Here is a 23,571-nt window from a genome sequence, read left to right on the forward strand (position 1 = left end):
TGATAAAGTTCTAAATTCCAAGATAATATAAATGGCTACCGTTGATTCCAAAGTTTAAAATTTAGCACTTGTAGTATCATCTTTAAATAAAAGTCAGTTTATTTCGAATTTGCGGGAAGCTACGTCAATAAACAGCAATCCCGGATGTTTGTTATCTTTAAAGTAGGTTCTGTGAAAACCTATAGAGTCAGGCCGCTGTTTAAATTTTAACAAAAAGTAGCTCAAAAAACAAAAAACATTTCACGGGATATTATTGCCTTTTGAGCAAATTTAACTTATAGATTTTAAGATTTCTTTTAAACTCTTTATGGCTGGATCCAAACGTTTTTGATCATTTTATTTTTTCATTTTTTTTAAATATCTTTTCCACTCTGTTTTGCAAAATCCAGCTATAATATTTCACAAACTTTCTTAACACATTTTGGTTGAAAAAACTTTCTCTAAATAAAATTTTGTTGGCCATGTTGTTAAAAAAGTGTTGTGACTGTTCGACTTTTTTGCAAATTTTTATTGATTTTTATTTGATTTGCAGAAAGGATCTCAAATTCTTAACATTAAAATCCCTGCAAATCTATCAACTTACTTTCTTAATTTTCTCAATATTTTTCAATGTAAGCTCTCCACCATAGTGGTCACTTTTTGAACTAATTATATTGTCCTTTAATCATTTCAGTTAACTCTGTTCAGGTTGATTAAAGCGAGGGCGAAAGTGTACTCCCAGGTTTTTTGGGCTGTACTTGACGTCATATATCTTCACATATTGTTTTTTAAGAATCAAGTCATTGGAAACATTCTATACAATTCTTGAGAATTTATTTCACCACACTCCTTTGTAACGCGTTAAGCCTTCCTTCAATGTAATGATCAAGGTTTTGGTCAATATATCTCCCTACCATAATACCATTATTTCTGTCCGTCGTTTAATTTTGTCATACCGTGGCACAGTAATTGTACCAATTCATGGTTACAGGCGAAGAAGATTGCACCAAAAAACAATGTGATAAAAACGTGGAACAGACAAAAAAATATCAAGGATTTTTTTATAGACTATGACTAGTTTTTAAAATACTTTTTTACTGCCGGAATGTAATACCTTTTTCATAATTTCCACAATCAACAATGAAATTTTATAATACACAAATTGCAAAATATAATGAGTCAAATTTTTTGCTCCTCTGAGCAAATCATAGTGGCCACGTGGACAAATATAACTGCCCCCATGAAACTATTCTGCTTTTTATTGGTCTCTATATTATATAAAGACCAATAAAATTTTATGCACGTATTTGGTCTCTCTGTACGCCAGGAAAAATTATGCCATGGACACACGAAATGCAAAAAATAAAGGACGAGAATAGTAGCCGTAATTGCTTAAAAAGTTTGCGCCGCAACTCTATTTTGAAAAATCTCCACAGAATCCAATTTTTACGGACTTTGTTTTGGTTACACGCAGCTCAATTTCAGAATCACAGCAAAATCCGAAAACGCAACGGAAACATGCCACGAAGACCATTTTGTTTTGGAAGTGGTTAAGGTTTGTAAGTCTCCTTTTGACATTTTATTCCACCAACCTGATGTTGTATGCAGTTAAGTCAACCTCGTTCCCAGGGCAATTTTTCGCTTTTTTGATATCGCCGCCGTTCGAGATTGTCAAAAGAGAAAAATGGGCCCGGGAACGAGGTTGCAGCTAAGTATCTACAGCTTTTACTTTATTATAAACGTTGACAAAAATTTTAAAGCTTACTGTGAGAAAACATTTGGGTAACGACTAAAGTGACAATTAATTTTGAGAATTACACAAAAACTTATTTCACAAAATATAGTGGCTTAGTTACTGTTTTAACGTAGTAACAACCTGTGTTCTTATTCACACCGATAGCAAGAAAGGGATATTTTGCCTAATGTGGCGATCTAATGTTAGCAGTGTATATAGATGTGCGCCATAGTTTACTTCTAATAAGTGCTCAACTTACCAGAAACGGGTAATCTTTCAACTTTCACAAATTCCGCAAAATAAATATATGCTGTTCAATTGTTTTTAACGGAGTTATGACGGACTAACAACAGGTTGCAACCTGTGTTCTAATTTTTGCTAAAGTTGCGTAAAAGTTTGAAAAATATATCATTTCACTGGATTTATATACTACAGCGCTCCACCTGGTCGTGCATTGCAGTTTAACCGCACTTGAGCAATTGTCCTGATGTTGATTGTTGGAGAGGCTTTATCGCTGTAGTGTAGTGGCACTTGGCCTTGTGGTTATGGAGTTCGCTGTTGATCACAAAGTTCGTGGTTAGATCCACTGCGTGGGCATGTTTAGCAAGTGTCTTTACCACAACTACGGGTAAACGATGCCATTATGTTTGCAATTATTATTATTATTATTATTAATTTATTTATAGTTGACAAATTTACAAGAAAATGTAGCTCTGAGGCTAATTAAAGTCAACTTTAAAAACATTAAAAACAATAAATAACTAAATATAAAAAATCTATAAAGAATACCGTATACCATTTTTTTAAAATATTTTAAATAATATAAATAATATGTCAAGGCTATGTAGTGGTGGTTCCAGGAACTCAGTCAAACTTCCCAGGCAGGGGGCCGAGAGAAAATAATATGCAACAAGATAATAAGGCTAGAATATCCTCATATGATACCACCCCACTTAAACCGTCGCACCGCAAGACATGTTTAACTGAGTTCCCGCTCCACAACTGACAAAGGAAGACAACGGGGAAACTAAAGAAAACCTAATTCAGGTATAAAAGTTTTGCATATTCTGCAAGGACAATGGTTTGGAATCCAGCTTCTTATTTTGTTTCTAAACTCAATTAAAGTACCAGCGTTCCGATACTCGTTAGGCAAAGAGTTCAAAAGCTTTAACCCAACATTAGACAGTGTTTCGATCCCATATCTGACTGAAAATATTTTATTACTCTTGAGTTTGTCCTTCCTCAAATTATACACTGGTTTAGGAAAAATAAAAAGTTCATTCAACATTTTTGGACCTGTTTTTGTTTTAGCTTTATACAGCTCAGTAACAAGGATGCGTAAGTTGGTTTGGGGAATTGTAACGCTCCCATTTTTTGATAAAAGCTCTTCAAATGAGGATTGATAGTCTTGATAGATAATTCTTAGTGCTCTTTCATGTATATGGTTTATCCTATTGTTTAATTTACGACTGTGAAACATCCATACTAATGGACAGTACGAAAAATGACTAGTGACAAAAGCATTAATAATCAGCTTTCGCTGGTCTAATGTCATTAAGGAAGATAACCTTGCAAGCGCACTAACTTTCTGGCCTGCCTTGTTACAGAGCTGATTAACATGTTCCTCGAAAGAAAGTTTGTGGTCTATGGTTATACCAAGCAGTTTCTCAGTTTGAGAATTGTGTAGAAGTTCATCACAAACCTTTAATCGTACATCAGTTTTGTTAGTAAAAAAATGTGATTTTTCTGGGTTGGCTTTCATACCGTTATTTTCAAACCAAGTAAATATTATAATTGCTGCATATTCAATCTTTTCAATAACTTCGTTGATATTCTTTCCTATTGAAAATGGGGTTGTATCATCAACATAGTTGACAATGTCCATATATGGGACAAAAAGGAAAAGGTCGCATAAAAAAAAGCCATATGCATGAAGTTTTGCTAGTAAGAGCTCGTGTGGTATGCAGTCAAATGCCTTAGACAAATCAGTTAAAAGCACTCCAAATGTGCCACCTTTGTCAAGACTGTTTTTCCATTTTTCAATCATACTTATGAGGCATTGTTGTGAACTGTGCCCCTTGCGAAAACCAAATTGAAGTTTCGAAAATAATGGCTCGAAGAAGGTGTATATTTGGTCATACATGCATCTTTCATAGATTTTTGAGATGTTCGATAGGACGCTTACAGGTCTATAGTTTTATAGTTTCAGTGCGCAGTCCTTTTTTGTGTGTAGGAGTAATATCTGCGTTTTTCAAAGATGTTGGAAATTCAGAACTTTTTAACGATTGAGTAAAATTTTCAGTAATGAATTGGCTAAAAATATCACTGTTTTCTTTGATGATGTTAGTAGGAATATCATCTTTCTGCTGCGCCTTTTTTGGATCAAGTTTTCGAATGTATTTTTCAACATCTTCAAATGCAGTTTGTTTAAAAGAAAATTTTGTGCTGCTTTTTGCGCTTTTTCTTATCTTTTCTACACTAGGATGAGATTTATATTTATATATTATCGAATTTATTTGATCTTTGGGTCTGTTTTCATTACTTGAAGGTTGTATATTTGATGACTTTATGCCTAAATTTTCAACAACACTCCCAAAATAATTGTTGAATATTTCAGTAATATCTTTATCATGAGATATTGTAGACCCATTTTCAACTAAGGTAATATTTTCACTTGTAACTGTCTTGTTAGAGAAACATGGTTTTACTGTTTTCCAGAATAACCTATTGTCAGTTATATTTTTAACATTAAGGTTGTTGAAGAATTTGTATTTACTTTTTCTTATTAGTGAAACACAAAAATTCCTTTGTTTATTGTATGCTAATTTACTCTCTGGAGTTTTATCCTTCCTATGCTTATTTAAAAGTTTTGATCTCTTCATAATTGCCTTGTTTATTTCTTTACTCATAAAAGCTGCCTGATTATGACGTACATACCTTTTCTTTAGAGGAGCATGATTATCTAAGATGCTTAAAACATTGTTTTTAAAATTTTCAAAAATTTTAAAATCATCGAGATTATAGCATGGCGAAAATTTACATTATTGAAATTCCGATATGCTCTATAATTTATAATTTTTGTAAAGTTGGCCTTTAAAACAGTCATTGTCAATTTATAAAAATCAGACAAGCCTGTTTCAATAGCCCTGGAGTGACAAAAAGATCTTGGGTGGTTTGTCAAGATGAGATCAATGTTTGTAGGGTTATCTATGTTTTTGAAGCATGTATTTTATTAAAGAGTTAAGTTTATATGTTGTTAAGAATTCATTTACATGTAGATTGCTAATTTCAGCGTTAAAATCACCCAGTATTACATAGTTCTCTTATTTGCAGGAAAACGAATCAATGTTTTTACTTATGTGGTTAAAGTTTTGAGCAATAAGATTAGTTTTTGGGTTATATAAACACACAACTAACCATTTTTTGCTTCTAAAATTTAGTTCAATATAAAAAATTTCAAGCTCACTACTTTCACAATTGGGTTTTAAAGTTTTGAGGGAATATCATTTTGTACATAGAGAATCATTCCTCCCCCATTGCCATTTCTGTCGAAACGGTATGCATTATAGCCTTGAATCAAAATGGTGGACTTTTTCGCGAGAAGTAACAACAAACTGTTAATAACTTTTTGTTTATTGTCAAGCTCTTTGCGTAAAAATATTACCTCATCATGTAGGTAGTCCTCTGGCAGAAGTGCGTTTTTGCCAATGCCCTTACTAAATTTAAAACGTCCTGGAGATGGTGTACATGGGAAAAACGTATCCACTACAGATTTATTTTTCATTTTTGTGAGCGTCTCATCCAACATCATGTCAAATTTACCAAACTCATCGAGAGTAGTATTTTGTTCTTTCGTACCTGTAACAATTTCGTTTCCAGTGTTTGGCGATGTCACAGATAATTCCATATACGTACTAGTATCAGTATAAAAATACGAAGCATCTTCGTCAAGCCCCTTCTTATAAATCATTTTGCACTTCTCTAGGTTTTCCAAAGCATCCTTTATCCTACTTTCAGAAACAGAGCACGTACCTTTACTAATAAAATTAAGTATATTATGTAGTGTTACTTTTTTCTTCTTTACCGTTCGTATAGCATTTATAGATTCTAAAATGCGATTTTCTATCTTCCCTTCAGAAAGATCACGTCCTGCCGCCATCTTGATCAGCATAAACATACACCGGCATAAGCAATGCCGGTGTATACCTAATGTATGCATTTGAAACACAAAGCCACGTTGATAATAGTGTTTTCAACGCCGAAGTGGCTGTGTCCTGTATTTAACTGGATTTGTGGCACACCGACTAAAAGTCCTGAATTAACACGAGCTAACTGCACTTAAAGCCCATCCTGGCAGGTCGCCAAAACTTTACTACAGGCTTATTTATCATTAAAATGTTCCAATTTTGTTACTACTACTTAAGGGAAATCAACTAGTTTTTATATAAAACACGGCGCATCTGTGATTTATCGAGAAGCTTTTAATTAGCCTTACTAGACGTCTTCTTTCTATCGGCCAAAACTAAACTACGAACGAAATCTTCAAGCTACCCGCTGTCCTATACTTACCTTTCCATTTTTAAAATCATCGTAAAAATCGTTGCAACATTTTATAAAAGTTGTCGCGTGTAGATCGAATTTAATCCGTGTTTCCATCAACATCCTTCCCAGGGTCTTGTGGCCCCTGAGCCGTTACTACAGAGTGAACTTCAATAACAAGGCAAAATGTCCTGGGAACGAGGTTGTATAAGCTAGTTTAGAGATGGTGTATACCCAGACTTTTCTCACTTGTGACGTTACACCTTTTTGTCACGCCTCATTGCACAAAAATACGCTGATCATAGACGCATACGCAGTAACACGTGACCAACATCCTGTCCGTTTGTTCGAGGGTCTCTACTCCAGAGGTGTAAAAGAAGAATGGAATGCTCAAAATGCCCACAATGTAGACAATTTTTAACTATGGTCAATTTCAGGATCAAGAATGACGGACAGCTGACAAAATGTTGCATCGAGTGTCTTGATGCTAGACAAGCTGATGCCTTAGCAAAACGTCGGAAAAAATATGGTAATGGTATAGTGTATCCCTGTTGTAAAGAACTTAAATTTGACTTTGAGTATAGGATAATATACAAAAAAACCAGATTTAGCACAACTTGCATCAAGTGCCTGATCAAGAAGGCGGACAGGGCAGAGTTAAGCCAACAAAAGTATTTCGACTGAGTATATCATGGCATACCCTACTAACGTCACAACTTTTCGTCACGCCTCATTGCACAAAAATCTATTAATATGCATAAAAAATCCCTAATAAGCGGCGTTTAGTCATGTATATCAAGGTAAAGTCCCTATCATACAAAAATGAGTAGAAAGGTTGAATTCCTTTAATATCAACGCATGCGCAATAAAAAGGGGAATAACTGTGTAATCCTCTGAATTTGTTGAAATCTATATATATGAGTTTCAAGACGCAAGACATGTGCAACAGGTCTGTTGAAACCGGATAGGTTCAAAACGCAGGACATGTGCAATAAAGCTGTTGAAAAGTATCCCTTGGTCCTTAGATATGTGTAACGAGGCTTTCCCGAAGTACCATAATATATTTTAGTTTATCCGGGACCGGTTCAAGACGCGACAACATGTGAAAGTCTTAAGTCATCCTACAACATTGTTGTAAGATACTATAATAAATGTGCATCAGCTGCCAGAGAAAATTTGATATATTTGGAAGTGCAGTAGCCATGACTTTTATGACCGGTATTGGTATCTTCCTGCCGCTAAAAGCGCTGGCCCTCGCATTACAAGAATCGGAGGAGAGGGTGAATGAATGGATATTACATTCGAAGCTTTTGAGGGAACGTGTCGATGACCTAGACTGTGAAAGGGTACTAGATGCATATGACAAGTGTACCTGCGGACGTAGGTTTGTGGTAAATGGTAAAGTGTTGTGCTGGTACTGCTATCACGAATATATCACATGTAGCGGACGTGGTTGCGTATGTACAATGACATGCAATTCTCTGAAGTCGTTCATGTACAATAAACAGAATGCTACAATTTGAGAATGAGCTTGTCAATCCAAAACTATTCTACTCATCTGCTGCTACCTTCCAGACATTGACGATATGAATGTAGACTACCTGACGGTATCATAACCCATTCCTGCTAACGGGGGTAAGGATAAACGGTACATCGTAGGCTACCATACACGGGACCTTGTGGTAGCCTTGAGGGTAAAAACATCTAAAAAACAATCCAAAATCTCAGGTGGGTACTGCTTACATATTGTGCAGGTCTAAAGTTTTTGAAAATCTCATCCTGCATCTCTTTTCTGCCCTCATCCCGGCAACACGGTTAAAACGTTTCCGCATCTCTACATAAATAGGGTTAAGTAGCGTATTACCGTGACTGTTGGTTCACAAAGTCAATTACAAAAAGTAATAATATCTGAACGTAATTATAATAAACAACAAAGAATAATAACAAATAGAAATTGACTTTGCTTAACAAACTGCGCCACGAGAAGGCCAGTCATCGGATTTTGCAGTTCGCCACCCGAGCAACAACAACAAACAATAATTTCTTTTTAAAATCTGAATTTTAAAGTGTACGGTTCATTATTAAAATTATAAAATATATTTCTTTTTTGTCACCCTGCGACAAAAACGACACAAACAAACACGTTACGGACAGTTGCTCGAACCCACCCTCACATAAAACAAGACAGACAATATTCCCAACGAACGACACGAACAACAGTAATACCACACACCAACATAAATAAAAAGAAAAACATAAAATAATAGAAAACGAATTAAAATAATAGAAAACGAATTAAAATAATAGAGAATGAAGTAAAATGATGAAGAAGGAAGTAAAATGATCACAGTAAAATAACGGAGAACAAAGTAAAATAACGAAGATCGAATTAAAATAATAAAGATCGAATTAAAATAATAAAGATCGAATTAAAATAATAAAGATCGAATTAAAATAATAGAGATCGAATCAAAATAATGGAAAACAAATTGAAATAACGGAGATCGAAGTAAAATAACGGAGATCGAAGTAAAATAACGGAGATCGAAGTAAAATAACGGAGAACGAAGTAAAATAACGGAGAACGAAGTAAAATAACGGTGAACGAAGTAAAATAACGGTAAACGAAGTAAAATAACGGTGAACGAAGTAAAGTAACGGTGAACGAAGTAAAATCAGAGAGAACGAATTAAAATTAGGGAGAACGAATTAAAATAAGGAAGAACGAATTAAAATAAGGAAGAACGAAATAAAATATTGGAAAACGAAGTAAATAACGGAGATCGAAGTAAAATAACGGAGATCGAAGTAAAATAACGGAGATCGAAGTAAAATAACGGAGATCAAAGTAAAATAACGGAGAACGAAGTAAAATAACGGAGAACGAAGTAAAATGAGGGAGAACGAAGTAAAATGAGGAAGAACGAAGTAAAATAAGGAAGAACGAAGTAAAATAGGAAAAACGAATTAAAATAAGGAAGAACGAATTAAAATAATGGAGAACGAAGTAAAATAACGGAAAAGAAGTAAGATAATATAGAACAAAGTAAAATAACGGAAAACGATGTAAAGTAATGAAGAACGAATTAAAATAATAGGGGAAGAATTATAATAATGGAGAACGAAATAAAATAATGCAGAAAGAAGTAAAATGATGAAGATCGAAGTAAAATAATGAAGATCGAAGTATAACGGAGAACGAATTAATATAATTGAGATCGAAGAAAATAATTGAGAACGAAGTATAATAGAGAACGAAGTAAAATAATGCAGAAGGTAGTAAAATGATGAAGATCGAAGTAAAATAATGAAGATCGAAGTATAACGGAGAACGAATTAAAATAATTGAGATCAAAGAAAATAATGGAGAACGAAGTATAATGGAGAACGAAGTAAAATAATAGAGTAGAATGATGAGTTGTTACGGTCTTGATAGTGTTTCGAATTTAATAGAGTGATTGCATTTTAATCGAGTTAATAGAGTGATTGCATCCCGTAACTCCGTAAACTCTTTGCGTTACGGAGTTACGGGATTGTTTTGGAATGTTGGGATTTTTATGGAGTGTTGGGTTATTATGGAAAGTTAGGGTTGTTATGGAGATTTGGGGCTGTGATGGAGTGTTGATTTGTTTTGTAGTGTCCGGTTTTTTTTGGGGGGGTTGTTATGAAGTGTATGGTTATTAGGAGTGTGGGGGTTGTTATGACCAGTTTGGGTTGTTATGGAGAGCTGATAGGGAGTGTTGGGATTATTAAGTGTTGGAGTTATTTTGGTTGAGTTGTCCGGTTGAGTTGGAGTTGTTATGGTAAGTCGGGGTTGTTATGGAGAGGCGCGGTTGTTCGGGAGAGTTGGGGTTGTTGGGGCGAGATGAGGTTGTCACAGAGAGTTGGGTTGTTATGGAGAATTAGGATTGTTGTGATGAGTTGACATTGTTGCGGAGACTTGGGTTTGTTATATGGAAGGTTGGGTTTGTTGCAGAGAGTAAGAAAGGAATGGAGATCAAACAAAACGAAGCAGATAAAGTTTTTGCAATATTTCGAACAAAAAGTTGGGGAAGAGAATTCTTGATTAAAACTATTGAAAAAAAGATGTAAAATCATGGTAAAAAGTGTTAAAAATATGTTTTAATAGAACAATGCCAACTAATAACAATCAAAGTAATTTACAGAATAAAAGAAGACAGGGAAAGCATGAAAAGCAGGAAGGGAATATTTTTGATGACGTTGCGTTTAAAAATATGTTGAGTAAATTTCATTGTGGTGGAATTGCGGGACCATCAACGATTGATCGCATAACGACATTGCAAGCAATAATTATGAAGAAAAGAACAAAGAGACGAAGAACGTCGTTGTGTTTGGTGATGCAGAAAAATGCTTCATTAACTTGTGGCGACAAGATGGAATAAAAGAACTGAAAAAGGTTGGATAAATGTAGTAGATAGAATGCTCATTTTGCAAATGAACCAGATGGGTTAAGTGATAGTAAATACATTCGTACTGATAAAATTATACTGGAAAACATTGTCAGAGAAAGAATAGCGGGCCAAAAGTTTGTGATATATCGACTGACACAAACCGGATAGCAGTAAAGTATGCTATGTTATATTCACCTCATATGCGAAAACGTCACCACGTATTTGTAAACGATGTAATGGGTATATAAGATGGGCATGTAAGAAAACAAAATGAAAGATTGAATAAACGATAGCTGAGGCGAGGACAATAAATAGATGAGACTATAAAAGAAGAAAGAAATGGAAAAATTTAAGAGAAGAATATAAGTACTTAGGAGCGTGTTTCAATGAGAGGGGTGACTTAAATTCGAAACAACTATAGAAAAAAGTTAGCGCTATGATAGAAACAATGCTATACAACGAAAATGTTGACAGGTTTGACATGAAAGTCACAGGATTTCGACTAAACTTGACTAAAGCAGTAATTGTTCCTGCAATATTGCATGGTACTGAAGAATGAACCAACTTCAAGAAGAAAATATGAATGCAACATTTGAAAACGTGCACTATGAATGTAGAAAAGTACGCCAATTTTGGAATACTAATCTATGCTGGTTACTGAACAATTTAACATAGGATTGGAGAAAGGAAACTTATGCCGTTGCACCAAATATTAACATCAGATAAAAAGAGATTGGTAAAGGAAGTAATCAAGGAGGATTTGGGAAATGAAGAACAGGGAACGTGGATAATGAAAGGTATTATGTTAAACTATGGTAACAACATGAAAATATAGAAAGTAAAGGAAATGAAGAAAAAACAGTTGAAAAATAAAATTCAAGAAAAAATGACTAATGTGATATCCAGTGAAATGAAAATAAATGCTAAGCAAATGAAGAAACTGAAATTGATATGGTACCATAATTATGAGGGAAAGAAGTACGTTGAGGAATTAACAACAATCGAAACGCAAGTTATAATGAATCGGAATGAAGTATGTTGGAAGTATTAGTAAACCACGGTAGAGAGCGAGAGAAATGTGTATCGAAACGAAATAGGGATGGTGCGAACGATAATACGTGAAAAGAGTAACTGACAAGAGAGATGTTATAGGAATAGGGTCGTATAGTAACATATATTAACTGTATTTAGCTAAAAAAAAATTTCTACAATACCAAGTCTAAGACATTTAATGTTTGCTTAAATCTTTGTATTTCGCGTAGCAGCTTGTAAGTGTTTGATGACATTCAGTGATTACTTCAGCTTGTAATTGTTTGAAGTATTGAATATTTTGTATTCGTTAATAGCATGCAGTATTTCGTATGGACCATTGTTGCATTTAATTTGAAATGAGGTGTTACACATTTCTATTTATTATAGACGAATGTGTAAGTCTTATCACGTTTCTACGGAATATTTGTTTTGTGTGACGACTATTCGTTTCACCTCAATTAAGTTCTTAAAAGTTTGTAACTTGTATGCTATGCAGTGTTACTAACAAACTAAGTGTAAGTGTTTTCAATATTGGTTAGAATATTCTTTTCAGCTAATAATAATTTCACTTAAATTAAAGTCTTTTAGGTCCGTACTTTGTTGTAGTAAACATTGTTGCGACCAAACTGTGCATGTATTTTCACGTTTGGTTAGAATATTCTTTTCGTGTGATAGTTATTGCATTTCAATAAAATTGAATTCCTTGTAATCTGTTTTACACGAACAAACTGTGTAGTCTTTTTAAGATTGGTATACAATATTCTATTCGTGTGATAATTATGACATTTCAATACAACTAAGTCCTAACTGTTTGTAAATTGTTAGTGTTTCAAGATTGATTTACAATATTTATTTAGTCTAATACTGCTTTGTTCATTTACATTGACGTCTTAAAGATATGTATTTGTCATTGCATGTGGTGTAATGAACAAGCTGTGCAAGTATTTTTAGGATTACTTAATATACACTGTGACCACTTTAACATTTTACTTAAGTTACAGTTGTAAATATTTGTATATTGTTAGGACTGTAGTCTGACGAAAAAAATTGGGTATGTCATTGCAATGTTGGTTAGGGTACATTATATTTTTGATGATCAGTATTGTATTTAACTTATGGTTTGGTTAGAAGTTTCTGTATGTAATAATTATTGCATTTCACTAAAATTGAAGTCATGTTTGTAATTTATTGTGGTATGCAGTGATATGAAGAAACTAAATAAGTCTTTCAAGATTGGTTTGCAATATTCCTTTCGTGTAAATACTGCTTTATTCAAATAAACTGGAGTCTAAAAGATATGTAATTTGTGATAGCATGTGGTGTAACGAACAAGCTCTGTATATATTTTCAGGATTACTTGCAATACACTGTGACCAATTTAACATTTTACTTAAGTTACAGTTGAAAATTATTGTATAATGTTAGGACTGTAGTCTGACGAAAAAAAATTGTGTAAGTCATTGCAATGTTGGTTATGGTACATTCTATTTTTCTATGATCAGTATTGTATTTGATTCGTGGGTTGGCTAGAATTTGTATGTAATAATTATTGCATTTGACTAAAATTGAAGTCCTATAGGTTTGTACTTGTTAAGAAATGACTGTATATGTTTTTGCAACATTGATGGCAATATTTTCTTTTTTGTGTGATAATTATTGCATATTATTTCAATTCTGTATATGTTTTTGCAGCATTGATGGCAATATTTTCTCTGTGTGATAATTACTGCATATTATTTCAATTCAACGAATAAGTGTGTATATTGTTGCTGCATTGACGCCAATATTTTTATTTCCTGTGATAATTATTGCACTTTACTCAAATATATATCTTAAAGGTTGGCATTTGTGAAGAAATGAATGTGTTTTTTTTTTGCAGCATTTGTGGCAGTTGTTTCTGTGTGTGATAATTATTTCATCTCACTTGTGTTGAAGTCTTAAAGGTTTGTAATTTGTTAAGAAATGACTGTGTATGTTTTTGCAACATTGATGGCAATATTTTCTTTTTTGTGTGATAATTATGGCACGTTACTAAAGTTGAAAGGCTTTTAATTTGTTAAGAAAAGACTGTGTGTGTTTTTGCAACATTTGTGGCTATCGCTTCTGGCGTGTGATAGCATTTGTAGCGGTTGTTTCTATGTGATAATTATTTCATCTCGATTAAAAGTTTGTAATTTGTTAAAAAAAAACTGTAGGTATTGGTGTTCATCAGTTATCTTAAGACTGTATACGGCCGAAACGTCGTCAAATACAACTAAATAATGAAACTGACGATGTTTTCTTTTCCTACAAAAGGTTAAAAGATTACTTGGTTGTTATTGCATTGGCATTTGCATAGCATTTCACTTAGAACGAGGCCTTTGTCTAACCTTTTTCGACGAATCTTCGAAAAAGTTTCAATGCATGTAATTTGCAATTTTATTTAACGTATTAATACTAAATACTAACTTCAATATATAAAGCTATTTTATATTGACTTATCAGTTTGTTTTTTTGAATACATTGAAAAGTACAGAGACTAGAAGAAATTAAAGAATATTGAATATAATGTTTCGTTGCAAGTAAACTTACTTCTTATACGTACCGTTTTTCTTGGAAGAATCTATGTTTTTAGTCCCAAAATTGCTGCTATTCTTTTCAACTAAAACTCTTCTTAAGAAGACCTTCACACCAAGATTACGTACCACTCATGGAAACTGCTAACACAAATCCATCACATACATACGAAACCTCTGTCCATTTTGTGCTTTAAATACACACTCATTGAATGATAAATACAGAAATCGATAAAAGCAATAAAAATAGCGCACACTTGATGTTTTAGTAGCTACAACCATACTTACTGTTCATACGTACCCATTTTCATGCAAGAATCAACGTTTGCCATTTTTTGTTCACAAAATTGTCACCATTCTTTTCCATTTTCGCCAGTCCTCATATCTTGTCATACATACACGTGCTTCTCTGTCGCATTTTTTTGGGCAAATTTTATGTTTTATAATTACATTCAATTACGCAATTTAAATTATTATTGAAAGGATCAACAGTCTATAAGAAATATATGAAGTGTAACTAACATAAAATGTGAGATAATCAATGTTTCACTTACCACAATATCTTCTTTTCCTCTGTATAAAATTTGGTTGCGTGATGCAAACCGCTTCTTGGTGATCTTGATACAAACGTGACAAAAAACACGCGAACGGTGAAAAATTCCGATGAAACGACAAAAATGTTACTTATTAAAAACAAAAAACCGCTGCCGCTGCTGTGTTGTTTTGAAATTAACCATGTCTTAAATTTAGGGGCTTGAAATTCAGTAGTGTTTATCAACACCATACAGAATTTCTATAATATATAATACAAAAGAATAAAAACAACGAAAACCTTCCGCGCATGCACAATAATAATAATAACAACAATTCATAAAATTCAACAAACGCGCTTTGACTCCTGTCCCCCCACCCCGGGTTCTCCCGACCCCACACCCACTCTACTTATTTAAACGCCGCATAAGTAATCAATATAATTATAAATAAACACAAACACATAAGCGCACGCAAAACCTCTCAATACAATAAAAAATCACAGCCCGAGGCCAATGCGTTAGGCAAAATCCAATTCAAAAACGGTTATTATCGACTCACATTTTCTTTCAGCTCTCGGGTTGTGGTTTGTGATATAAATGTAAGGTACCTTGAATATTGCCATTCATCTCATCAAATAAACCGTAAATTAAAATCTTTCTACCAGAACAACTACTTTTGTCAAACTCTCTTTTACAAACAAACCATAAACATACCATTCTAATGATTACCTTAAGTTCGAACACTTCCGCACTTCTTGTTTTAGCTCCCAAGTCGGGACAACCTTTAAATATGTATTTATTTGTTTTAGGTCCCAAGGCGGGACAGCCTATAAGAATTACTTCCTTTGGGTCCCAAGTCAGCACAGCATTCAAATATATACTTACTTGTTTTAGGTCCCAAGACGAGACAGCTTTCAAATTCATGTTTACTTGTTTTAGATCCAAAAGCGCGACAGCCTTCAAATATAAACTTACTTGTTTTAAGTCCCAAGTTGTGAGAGCCTTTAAATGTATATTTATGTGTTTTAGATCCCCAGTCAGGACAGCCTTCAAATGTATATTTACTAGTTTTAGGTCCCAAGACGGAACAGCCTTCAAATATATATTTTACTTGTTTAAGATCACAAGACGGGACAGCCTTCAAGTAATACTTGTTTTAGGTCCCAAGTCAGGACAGCCTTCAAATGTATATTTATGTGTTTTAGGTCCCAAGTCGGGACAGCCTTCAAATGTATATTTATGTGTTTTAGGTCCCCAGTCGGGACAGCCTTCAAATGTATATTTACTTGTTTTAGGTCCCCAGTCGGGACAGCCTTCAAATATTACATGTTTTAGCTCCTAAGTCAGGACAGCCTTCAAATATATATTTTACTTTTTTAAGATCCCAAGATGGGACAGCCTTCAAATATTACTTGTTTTAGGTCCCAAGTCAGGACAGCCTTCAAATATATATTTACTTGGTTTAGGTCCCAAGACGAGACAGCCTTCAAATACATATTTACTTGTTTTAGGTCCCAAGTCGGGACAGCCTTCAAATACATAGTTACTTGTTTTAGGTCCCAAGTCGGGACAGCCTTTAAATATATATTTATGTGTTTTAGGTCTCAAGACGAGACAGCCTTTAAATATATAGTTACTTGTTTTAGATCCCAAGGCGTGACAGCCTTTAAATATATATTTGCTTGTTTAAATATATATTCACGTGTTTTAGGTCACAAGTCGTGACACCCTTTAAATGTATACTTATGTGTTTTAGGTCACAAGTCGGGACAGCCTTTAAATATGTAGTTACTTGTTTTAGGTCCCAAGTCAGGACAGCCTTTAAATATATATTTATGTGTTGGTCTCAAGACGAGACAGCCTTCAAATATATAGTTACTTGTTTTGGATCCCAAGACGGGACAGCCTTCAAATGTATATTTATGTGTTCTAGGTCTGATGACAAGGCAGCCTTATATTGTGCATTTGTTATTTTGTATTTATTTAAGTGCACATAACAGGGTGATCAATGAATACCGAGAATTAAATACAATGTTTCTTCTGTTAACCACAAAGTAATTCTTTTAATGTCAGTCAGGCGAAGCTTTTTTTTTTCCTTCTTCGCCTTCTTTGTCCTCTTTCTGTCTTTTTTTTCTTTCTCTTCTTTTTTCCTTTCGTCCGAGCGTCCCTTCTTTGTCTTCTTTCTTCTTTCTTGATGTAGAAAAATGTATGACTTACCAGTACACTAAATGTGTTGACAACTGACATTTGGTGTGTGTGAGTAAAACAAAAAATAAGTTTGCTTCAAAAAACATGTTTTTGAAACAAACTTTGGCGTCCGAAGGTTGTTGTCAGTTGCCAAAAGTCCGAGTAAGCTTTTTAAATAATACATTTTGATATTATTTTTGTTTGATAAATTTTTTTGGTAATATAACTTTTATCTTTTTAAAAAATAAAATAACAGCTTATTCGGACTACCTTCGTTTGTGGGGTAAACTTAAGACTAGTATGATTTCAAAACAACACTTAAAAACACGTGCGCGTTATATGTATTAAGAAAGGCAAAACGATGTTTATGGCAAGATCATTTTACGACATAGCCATAAATCATAAACAAATAAGCAAATAAAATAAACAAATAAACAAAACAGATCTGATTGCTTAACTGCTTGTCCTTTGAGACCACCTAACTTATCGTGAAAAGTAAGCAGTCGAGATAGAAGAAAAAATGAAAGACGCGTCCCTTATCAAACCTGCCTACCTGCCTACTTACTTAGAGACCTCCCTACCTTAAGCGCGCAATCCTGCCTACCTGCCTACTTATTTAAAAACTTACCTTAAGCGCGAAACAGAAGCAAAGGAGAAATAAATTGTACTTGATATACAGCTTCTTTCTTTTTACTTTATTTTAATCCTCACTGGTTCTTGTCTTGTGTTGTCAGCATCAATCTTCTTTTCACGATGTTTCTTCTTGTTCATCTTTACTGTACAATGTGTTTTACTATTCATCCTCCTTCTTGTTTCTTCTATCAGCAAAAATGTTCCTTCCAAAACGATCTAAACATAATTGGTGATTGGCACATATCCTTAATTCGTAATATTAAAGTAACAAATATACGAAAAACAAAATAGCATTGCGTATTATATGGCAAAAAATAAGAAACAAAACAAAGTAACAAAAAACAACAAATCACCAAACTTATAAAATAATCAAACAGGCATACAAAACAAGCAAACAAGCAATCCATTTACTTTAGCAATTAATGGAAAAGAAGCAAGAAAACAACAAGCAAGAAAACAAACAAACAAAATAAAACAAAGAAATAAAAACAACAAAAAACAAAACAAAGACAAACAAAAAAGTAAAGAATCTCATCTTCAACCACCCAACCATCGAATAAACTAAGCCATTTAGCTAACTGAAAACAAACCAATCAACTAACCAACTTACTAAGCAATAAATAAACAAATCAATCAATCATTAAACCTACAAACAAATTAAACAAGTCAACCAATAACTAACCAACCAACAAATCAAATCAACTAATCACCTTAACAAAGCTAATAAGCTAACCAGCCAACCAATGAAAAACCTAAAAACAAATTAAACCAATCAACTAACCAATTTATCAACTAACAAGTTTACCAGCCAACAACCAACTTACAAACTAACCAAGCTGCTAACTAAAAAAATGAAACCAACCAATCGACCAACTCACAAAAAAATTAAACCAACTAACCAACTTGTCAACTAAGCAACAAAAAAATTAAACCAGTTAACCAACAAACCAAAAAAAGGACAACTCAATCTAACAAACAACAATGGAAAGCGTGAGTGTAATAAAACACCCATCACAAATGTTTTTTACTGAGCAATTCCCTACTAGAATCACCGAATAACTGAAACATTCTTTATCATAAACAACTTAAAATTTTTAATAGAAAATTGAGAATATATTTGAAAATATTGGATGTGGGTGTTTAAAACAAGATTATCAGAAAAAGAAAAAAGCCATGGAGAGGAGGTCAAATGTGACTTTCTCTAATTTTTGTAAATTAATTTCTCTATCAATTATAAATAAAAATTACAAAGTTTCCAAAACTATGACCTAAGGTTCACAAACAAACAAATAAAAAAATAAATAAACAACAAAAATAAGAGTAAATAATACACATACCTGTTCTTATACTTAAAATTAGACATCGAAATGTTGCAGTGGGCTCTTCGTCTGTTTTATTGTACTGTTTGTTTATCTGAAATTAAAATTTTCGAGGTAGAAAAAACAACTAACGTGCTGTCATGTTAGTTAGAATTTGCGCGGGAAACAATTTCGTATTTTTTTTTTTTTTAAATCTTGGGAAATTTATTGGAAATCTTGCTATTCGTAAATTTGCAAAAGTTCAATTACCGCGAAATTCTATTTTTTTTTCACTTTCTCTCAATGAAATTTGAAAAATATTGCAAATGTCGCAAAATTCGTGACATTTTATATGCAGATGTTATAAAATTTAGATAGCATCCGTTAACTCATTTCTCTAGTCATTCATTCTTTTCTTCTTATTTGTATTGTAATCTCTGTACGCGATCAAGTCATGCACTTTTACTACCTAGATAGATTCAAATGCAAGTAGTTAAAATTAATACTTACATTGAGAATTTCATGTCCCTAAAGGGCAATATTTCACTACATTTTATTCTCGCGTAATATGCTAAGTTGGAAAAAAAAATTTTTTTGACAAAGAAATATCTCGCGAATATTAGTTTTCGCTAAAATTAATTCTTTAAGGTATATACGTCCTTTTTTCCAGCAAAACATTTTTCTCGGATTATCAAACACAAATAATAAAGAAATCAACAATTCCCAGAGATTATAATTTTATATTTTCCCGTAGAACATTTTTTCCTGTATAATATTTATACACAATTTTTTTGCTACTAACCTATTTTAAGTCTTTTAGGTCCGTACTTTGTTGTAGTAAACATTGTTGCGACCAAACTGTGCATGTATTTTCACGTTTGGTTAGAATATTCTTTTCGTGTGATAGTTATTGCATTTCAATAAAATTGAACTCTTTGTAATCTGTTTTACACGAACAAACTGTGTAGTCTTTTTAAGATTGGTTTACAATATTCTATTCGTGTGATAATTATGGCATTTCAGTAAAACTAAAGTCCTAACTGCTTGTAATTTGTTAGTGTTTTAAGATTGATTTACAATATTCATTTAGTCTAATACTGCTTTCTTCATTTACATTGACGTCTTAAAGACTATGTATTTGTTATTGCATGTGGTGAGGACTGTAGTCTGACGAAAAAAATTGGGTATGTCATTGCAATGTTGGTTAGGGTACATTATATTTTTGATGATCAGTATTGTATTAAACTTATGGTTTGGTTAGAAGTTTCTGTATGTAATAATTATTGCATTTCACTAAAATTGAAGTCATGTTTGTAATTTATTGTGGTATGCAGTGATATGAAGAAACTAAGTCTAAGTAATATTGCTTTCGTGTAAATACTGCTTTATTCATATGAAGTCTAAAAGATATGTAATTTGTGATAGCAAGTGGTGTAACGAACAAGCTGTGTAAATATTTTCAGGATTACTTACAATACATTGGACCAATTGGTTGGTTAGGATAATTCTATTTTTCTATGATCAGTATTGTATTTAATTCGTGAGATGGTTAGAATTTTCTGTGTGCGATAATTATTGCATTTCACTAAAATTGAAGTCATGTAAATTTATTAAGAAAAGACTGTGTATGCTTCTGCAGCATTGACGGCAATGTTTTCTTTTTTGTGTGATAATTATTGCATATTATTTCAATTCTGTATATGTTTTTGCAGCATTGATGGCAATATTTTCTCTGTGTGATAATTACTGCATATTATTTCAATTCAATGAATAAGTGTGTATATTGTTGCTGCATTGACGCCAATATTTTTATTTCCTGTGATAATTATTGCACTTTACTCAAATATATATCTTAAAGGTTGGCATTTGTGAAGAAATGAATGTGTTTGTTTTTTGCAGCATTTGTGGCAGTTGTTTCTGTGAGTGATAATTATTTCATCTCAGTTGTGTTGAAGTCTTAAAGGTTTGCAATTTGTTAAGAAATAACTGTATATGCTTTTTGCTGCATTGATGCCAATATTTTCATTTTCTGTGTAATAATTATTGTGATAATTATTGCACTTTACTTAAATTGAAGTCTTAAAGGTTGGCATTTGTGAAGAAATGAATGTGTTTGTTTTTTGCAGCAGTTACTTCTGGTGTGTGATAACTCATTTCAGTAGAGTTGAAGTCTTAAAGGTTGGCATTTGTGAAGAAATGAATGTGTTTGTTTTTTAGCAGCATTTGTGGCAGTTGTTTTTGTGAGTGATAATTGTTTTATCTCAGTTGTGTTGCCGTCTTATGACCATATGTGTTTTTGCAGCATTGATGGCAATATTTTCCTTTTTGTGCAATAATTATTGCACTTTACTTATACTGAAGTCCTAACGTTTGTATTTTGTTAAGAAAAGACTGTATGTTTTTGCAGTTGTTTCTGTGTGTGATAATTATTTTATTTCATTTGAATTGAAGTCTTTAAGGTTTATAATTCATTATAGCCTAAATTGTTATGAACAAACTACGAAAGTCTTTTTAAGGATGCTTACACGATTAATTAATGTTGTAGGTATTGGTGTTTATCAGTTATCTGAGCTGTATACGGCCGAAACGTCGTCAAATACAACTAATTAATGAAACTGACGATGTTCTCTTTTCCTACAAAAGCTTAAAGGATTATTTGGTTGTTATTGCATTATCATTTGAATAGCATTTCACTCATCTAACCTTTTTTGAAAATCAACCTAAAAATATTTGAAAAAGTTTCAATGCATGTAATTTGCAATTTTATATTGACTCGTCAGTTTTGTTTTGTTTTGAATACATTGAAAAGTACAGAGACTAGAAGAAATTAAAAAGCAAAGAATTTTGAATTTAATGTTTCGTTGCAAGTATACTTACTTCTTATACGTACCGTTCTTCTTGGAAGAATCTATGTTTTTGTCCCAAAATTGCTGCTATTCTTTTCAACTAAAACTCTTCTTTAGAAGACCTTCACACCAAGATTACGTACCACTCATGGAAACTGCTAACACACATCCACCATATACATACGAAACCTCCGTCTAATTTGTGTTTTAAATACACACTCATTGAATGACAAATACAGAAAAATACAGAGATCGATAAAAGCAATGAAAAATAGCACAAAAGAATGTTACACTTATTTTTTTTAGTAACTACAACCATACTTACTGTTCATACGTACCCATTTTCATGCAAGAATCAACGCTTGCCATTTTTTGTTTACAAAATTGTCAGCGTTCTATACACGTGCTTCTTTGTCGCATTTTTTTGGCGACTTTTAATTTAAATTATTATTGAAAAAATCAACAGTCTATAAGAAAAATATGAAGTGTAACTAACATAAAATGTGAGATAATCAATGTTTCACTTACCACAATGTCTTCTTATCCTCTGTAAAAAATTTGGTTGCGTGATGCAAACCTGCTTCTTAGTGATCTTGATACAAAAGTGACAAAAAACACGCGAACGGTGAAAAATTCCGATAAAACGACAAAAATGTTACTTATTAAAAACAAAAAACCGCCGCCGCTGCTGTGTTGTTTTGAAATTAACTATGTCTTAAGTTTAGGGGCTTGAAGTTCCGTAGTGTTCATCAACACTGTACGGAATTTCTACAATATATAATACAAAAGAATAAAAACAACGAAAACCTTTCGCGCATACACAAAAATAATAATAATAACAATTCATAAAATTAATTAAACGCGCTTCGACTCCTGTCCCCCCACCCCGGGTTCTCCCAACCCCCCACCCACTCTACTTATTTAAACGCCGCATAAGTTAATCAATAGAATTATAAATAAACACAAACACAAAAGCGCACGCAGAACCTCTCAATAGAATAAAAAAAACACAACCCGAGGCCAATGCATTAGGCAAAAACCAATTCAAAAACGGTTATTATTGACTCACATTTTATTTCAGCTCTCGGGTTGTGATTTGTGATATAAATGTAAGGTACCTTGAATATTGCCATTCATCTCATCAAATAAACCATAAATTAAAATCTTTCTACCACATAGTAATACCAGAACAACTACTTTTGTCAAACTCTCTTTTACAAACAAACTATAAATATACCATTCTAATAATTGCTTTAAGTTCGAACATAATAAATCACTTCCGCACTTCTTGTTCTAGGTCCCAAGACGGGACAGCCTTCAAATGTATATTTATGTGTTTTAGGTCACAAGTCGGGACAGCCTTTAAATGTATATTTATGTGTTTTAGGTCACAAGTCGGGACGGTCACAAATCAGGACAGCCTTCAAATGTATATTTATGTGTTTTAGGTCCCAAGTGGACAGCCTTCAAATATATATTTACTCGTTTTAGGTCCAAGACGGGACAGCCTTCAAATTTATATTTTACTTTCTTAAGATCCCAAGACGGGACAGCCTTCAAATATTACTTGTTCTAGGTCCCAAGACGGGACAGCCTTCAAATAAATATTTACTTGTTTTAGGTCCCAAAGCGGGACAGCCTTCAATTATATATTTACTTGTTTTAGATCCTAAGACGGGACAGCCTTCAAATGTACATTTATGTGTTTTAGGTCCCAAGTCGGGACAGCCTTCAAATGTATATTTACTTGTTTTAGGTCCCAAGCCAGGACAGCCTTCAAATGTATATTTATGTGTTTTAGGTCCCAAGTCGGGACAGCTTT

At 33.1% G+C, this 23,571-nt stretch overlaps 1 protein-coding gene across 1 annotated transcript; it reads right to left on the bottom strand.

Annotated features, from left to right (window-relative positions):
- Positions 1-16,778: 16,778 nt before the first annotated feature.
- Positions 16,779-23,344, bottom strand: LOC130638382 (uncharacterized). The gene is made up of 2 exons (XM_057446999.1): positions 22,868-23,344; positions 16,779-17,009 (listed from the first exon to the last, which is right to left on the bottom strand). Exons 1-2 carry the CDS (start codon positions 22,880-22,882, stop codon positions 16,791-16,793), a joined length of 234 nt encoding a protein of 77 aa, XP_057302982.1. The 5' UTR covers positions 22,883-23,344; the 3' UTR covers positions 16,779-16,790.
- Between the last annotated feature and the right edge of the window lie 227 nt (positions 23,345-23,571).

This window comes from Hydractinia symbiolongicarpus, chromosome 1 (genome assembly GCF_029227915.1).
Source record: "Hydractinia symbiolongicarpus strain clone_291-10 chromosome 1, HSymV2.1, whole genome shotgun sequence".
Classification (NCBI taxonomy): Eukaryota; Metazoa; Cnidaria; class Hydrozoa; order Anthoathecata; family Hydractiniidae; genus Hydractinia; species Hydractinia symbiolongicarpus.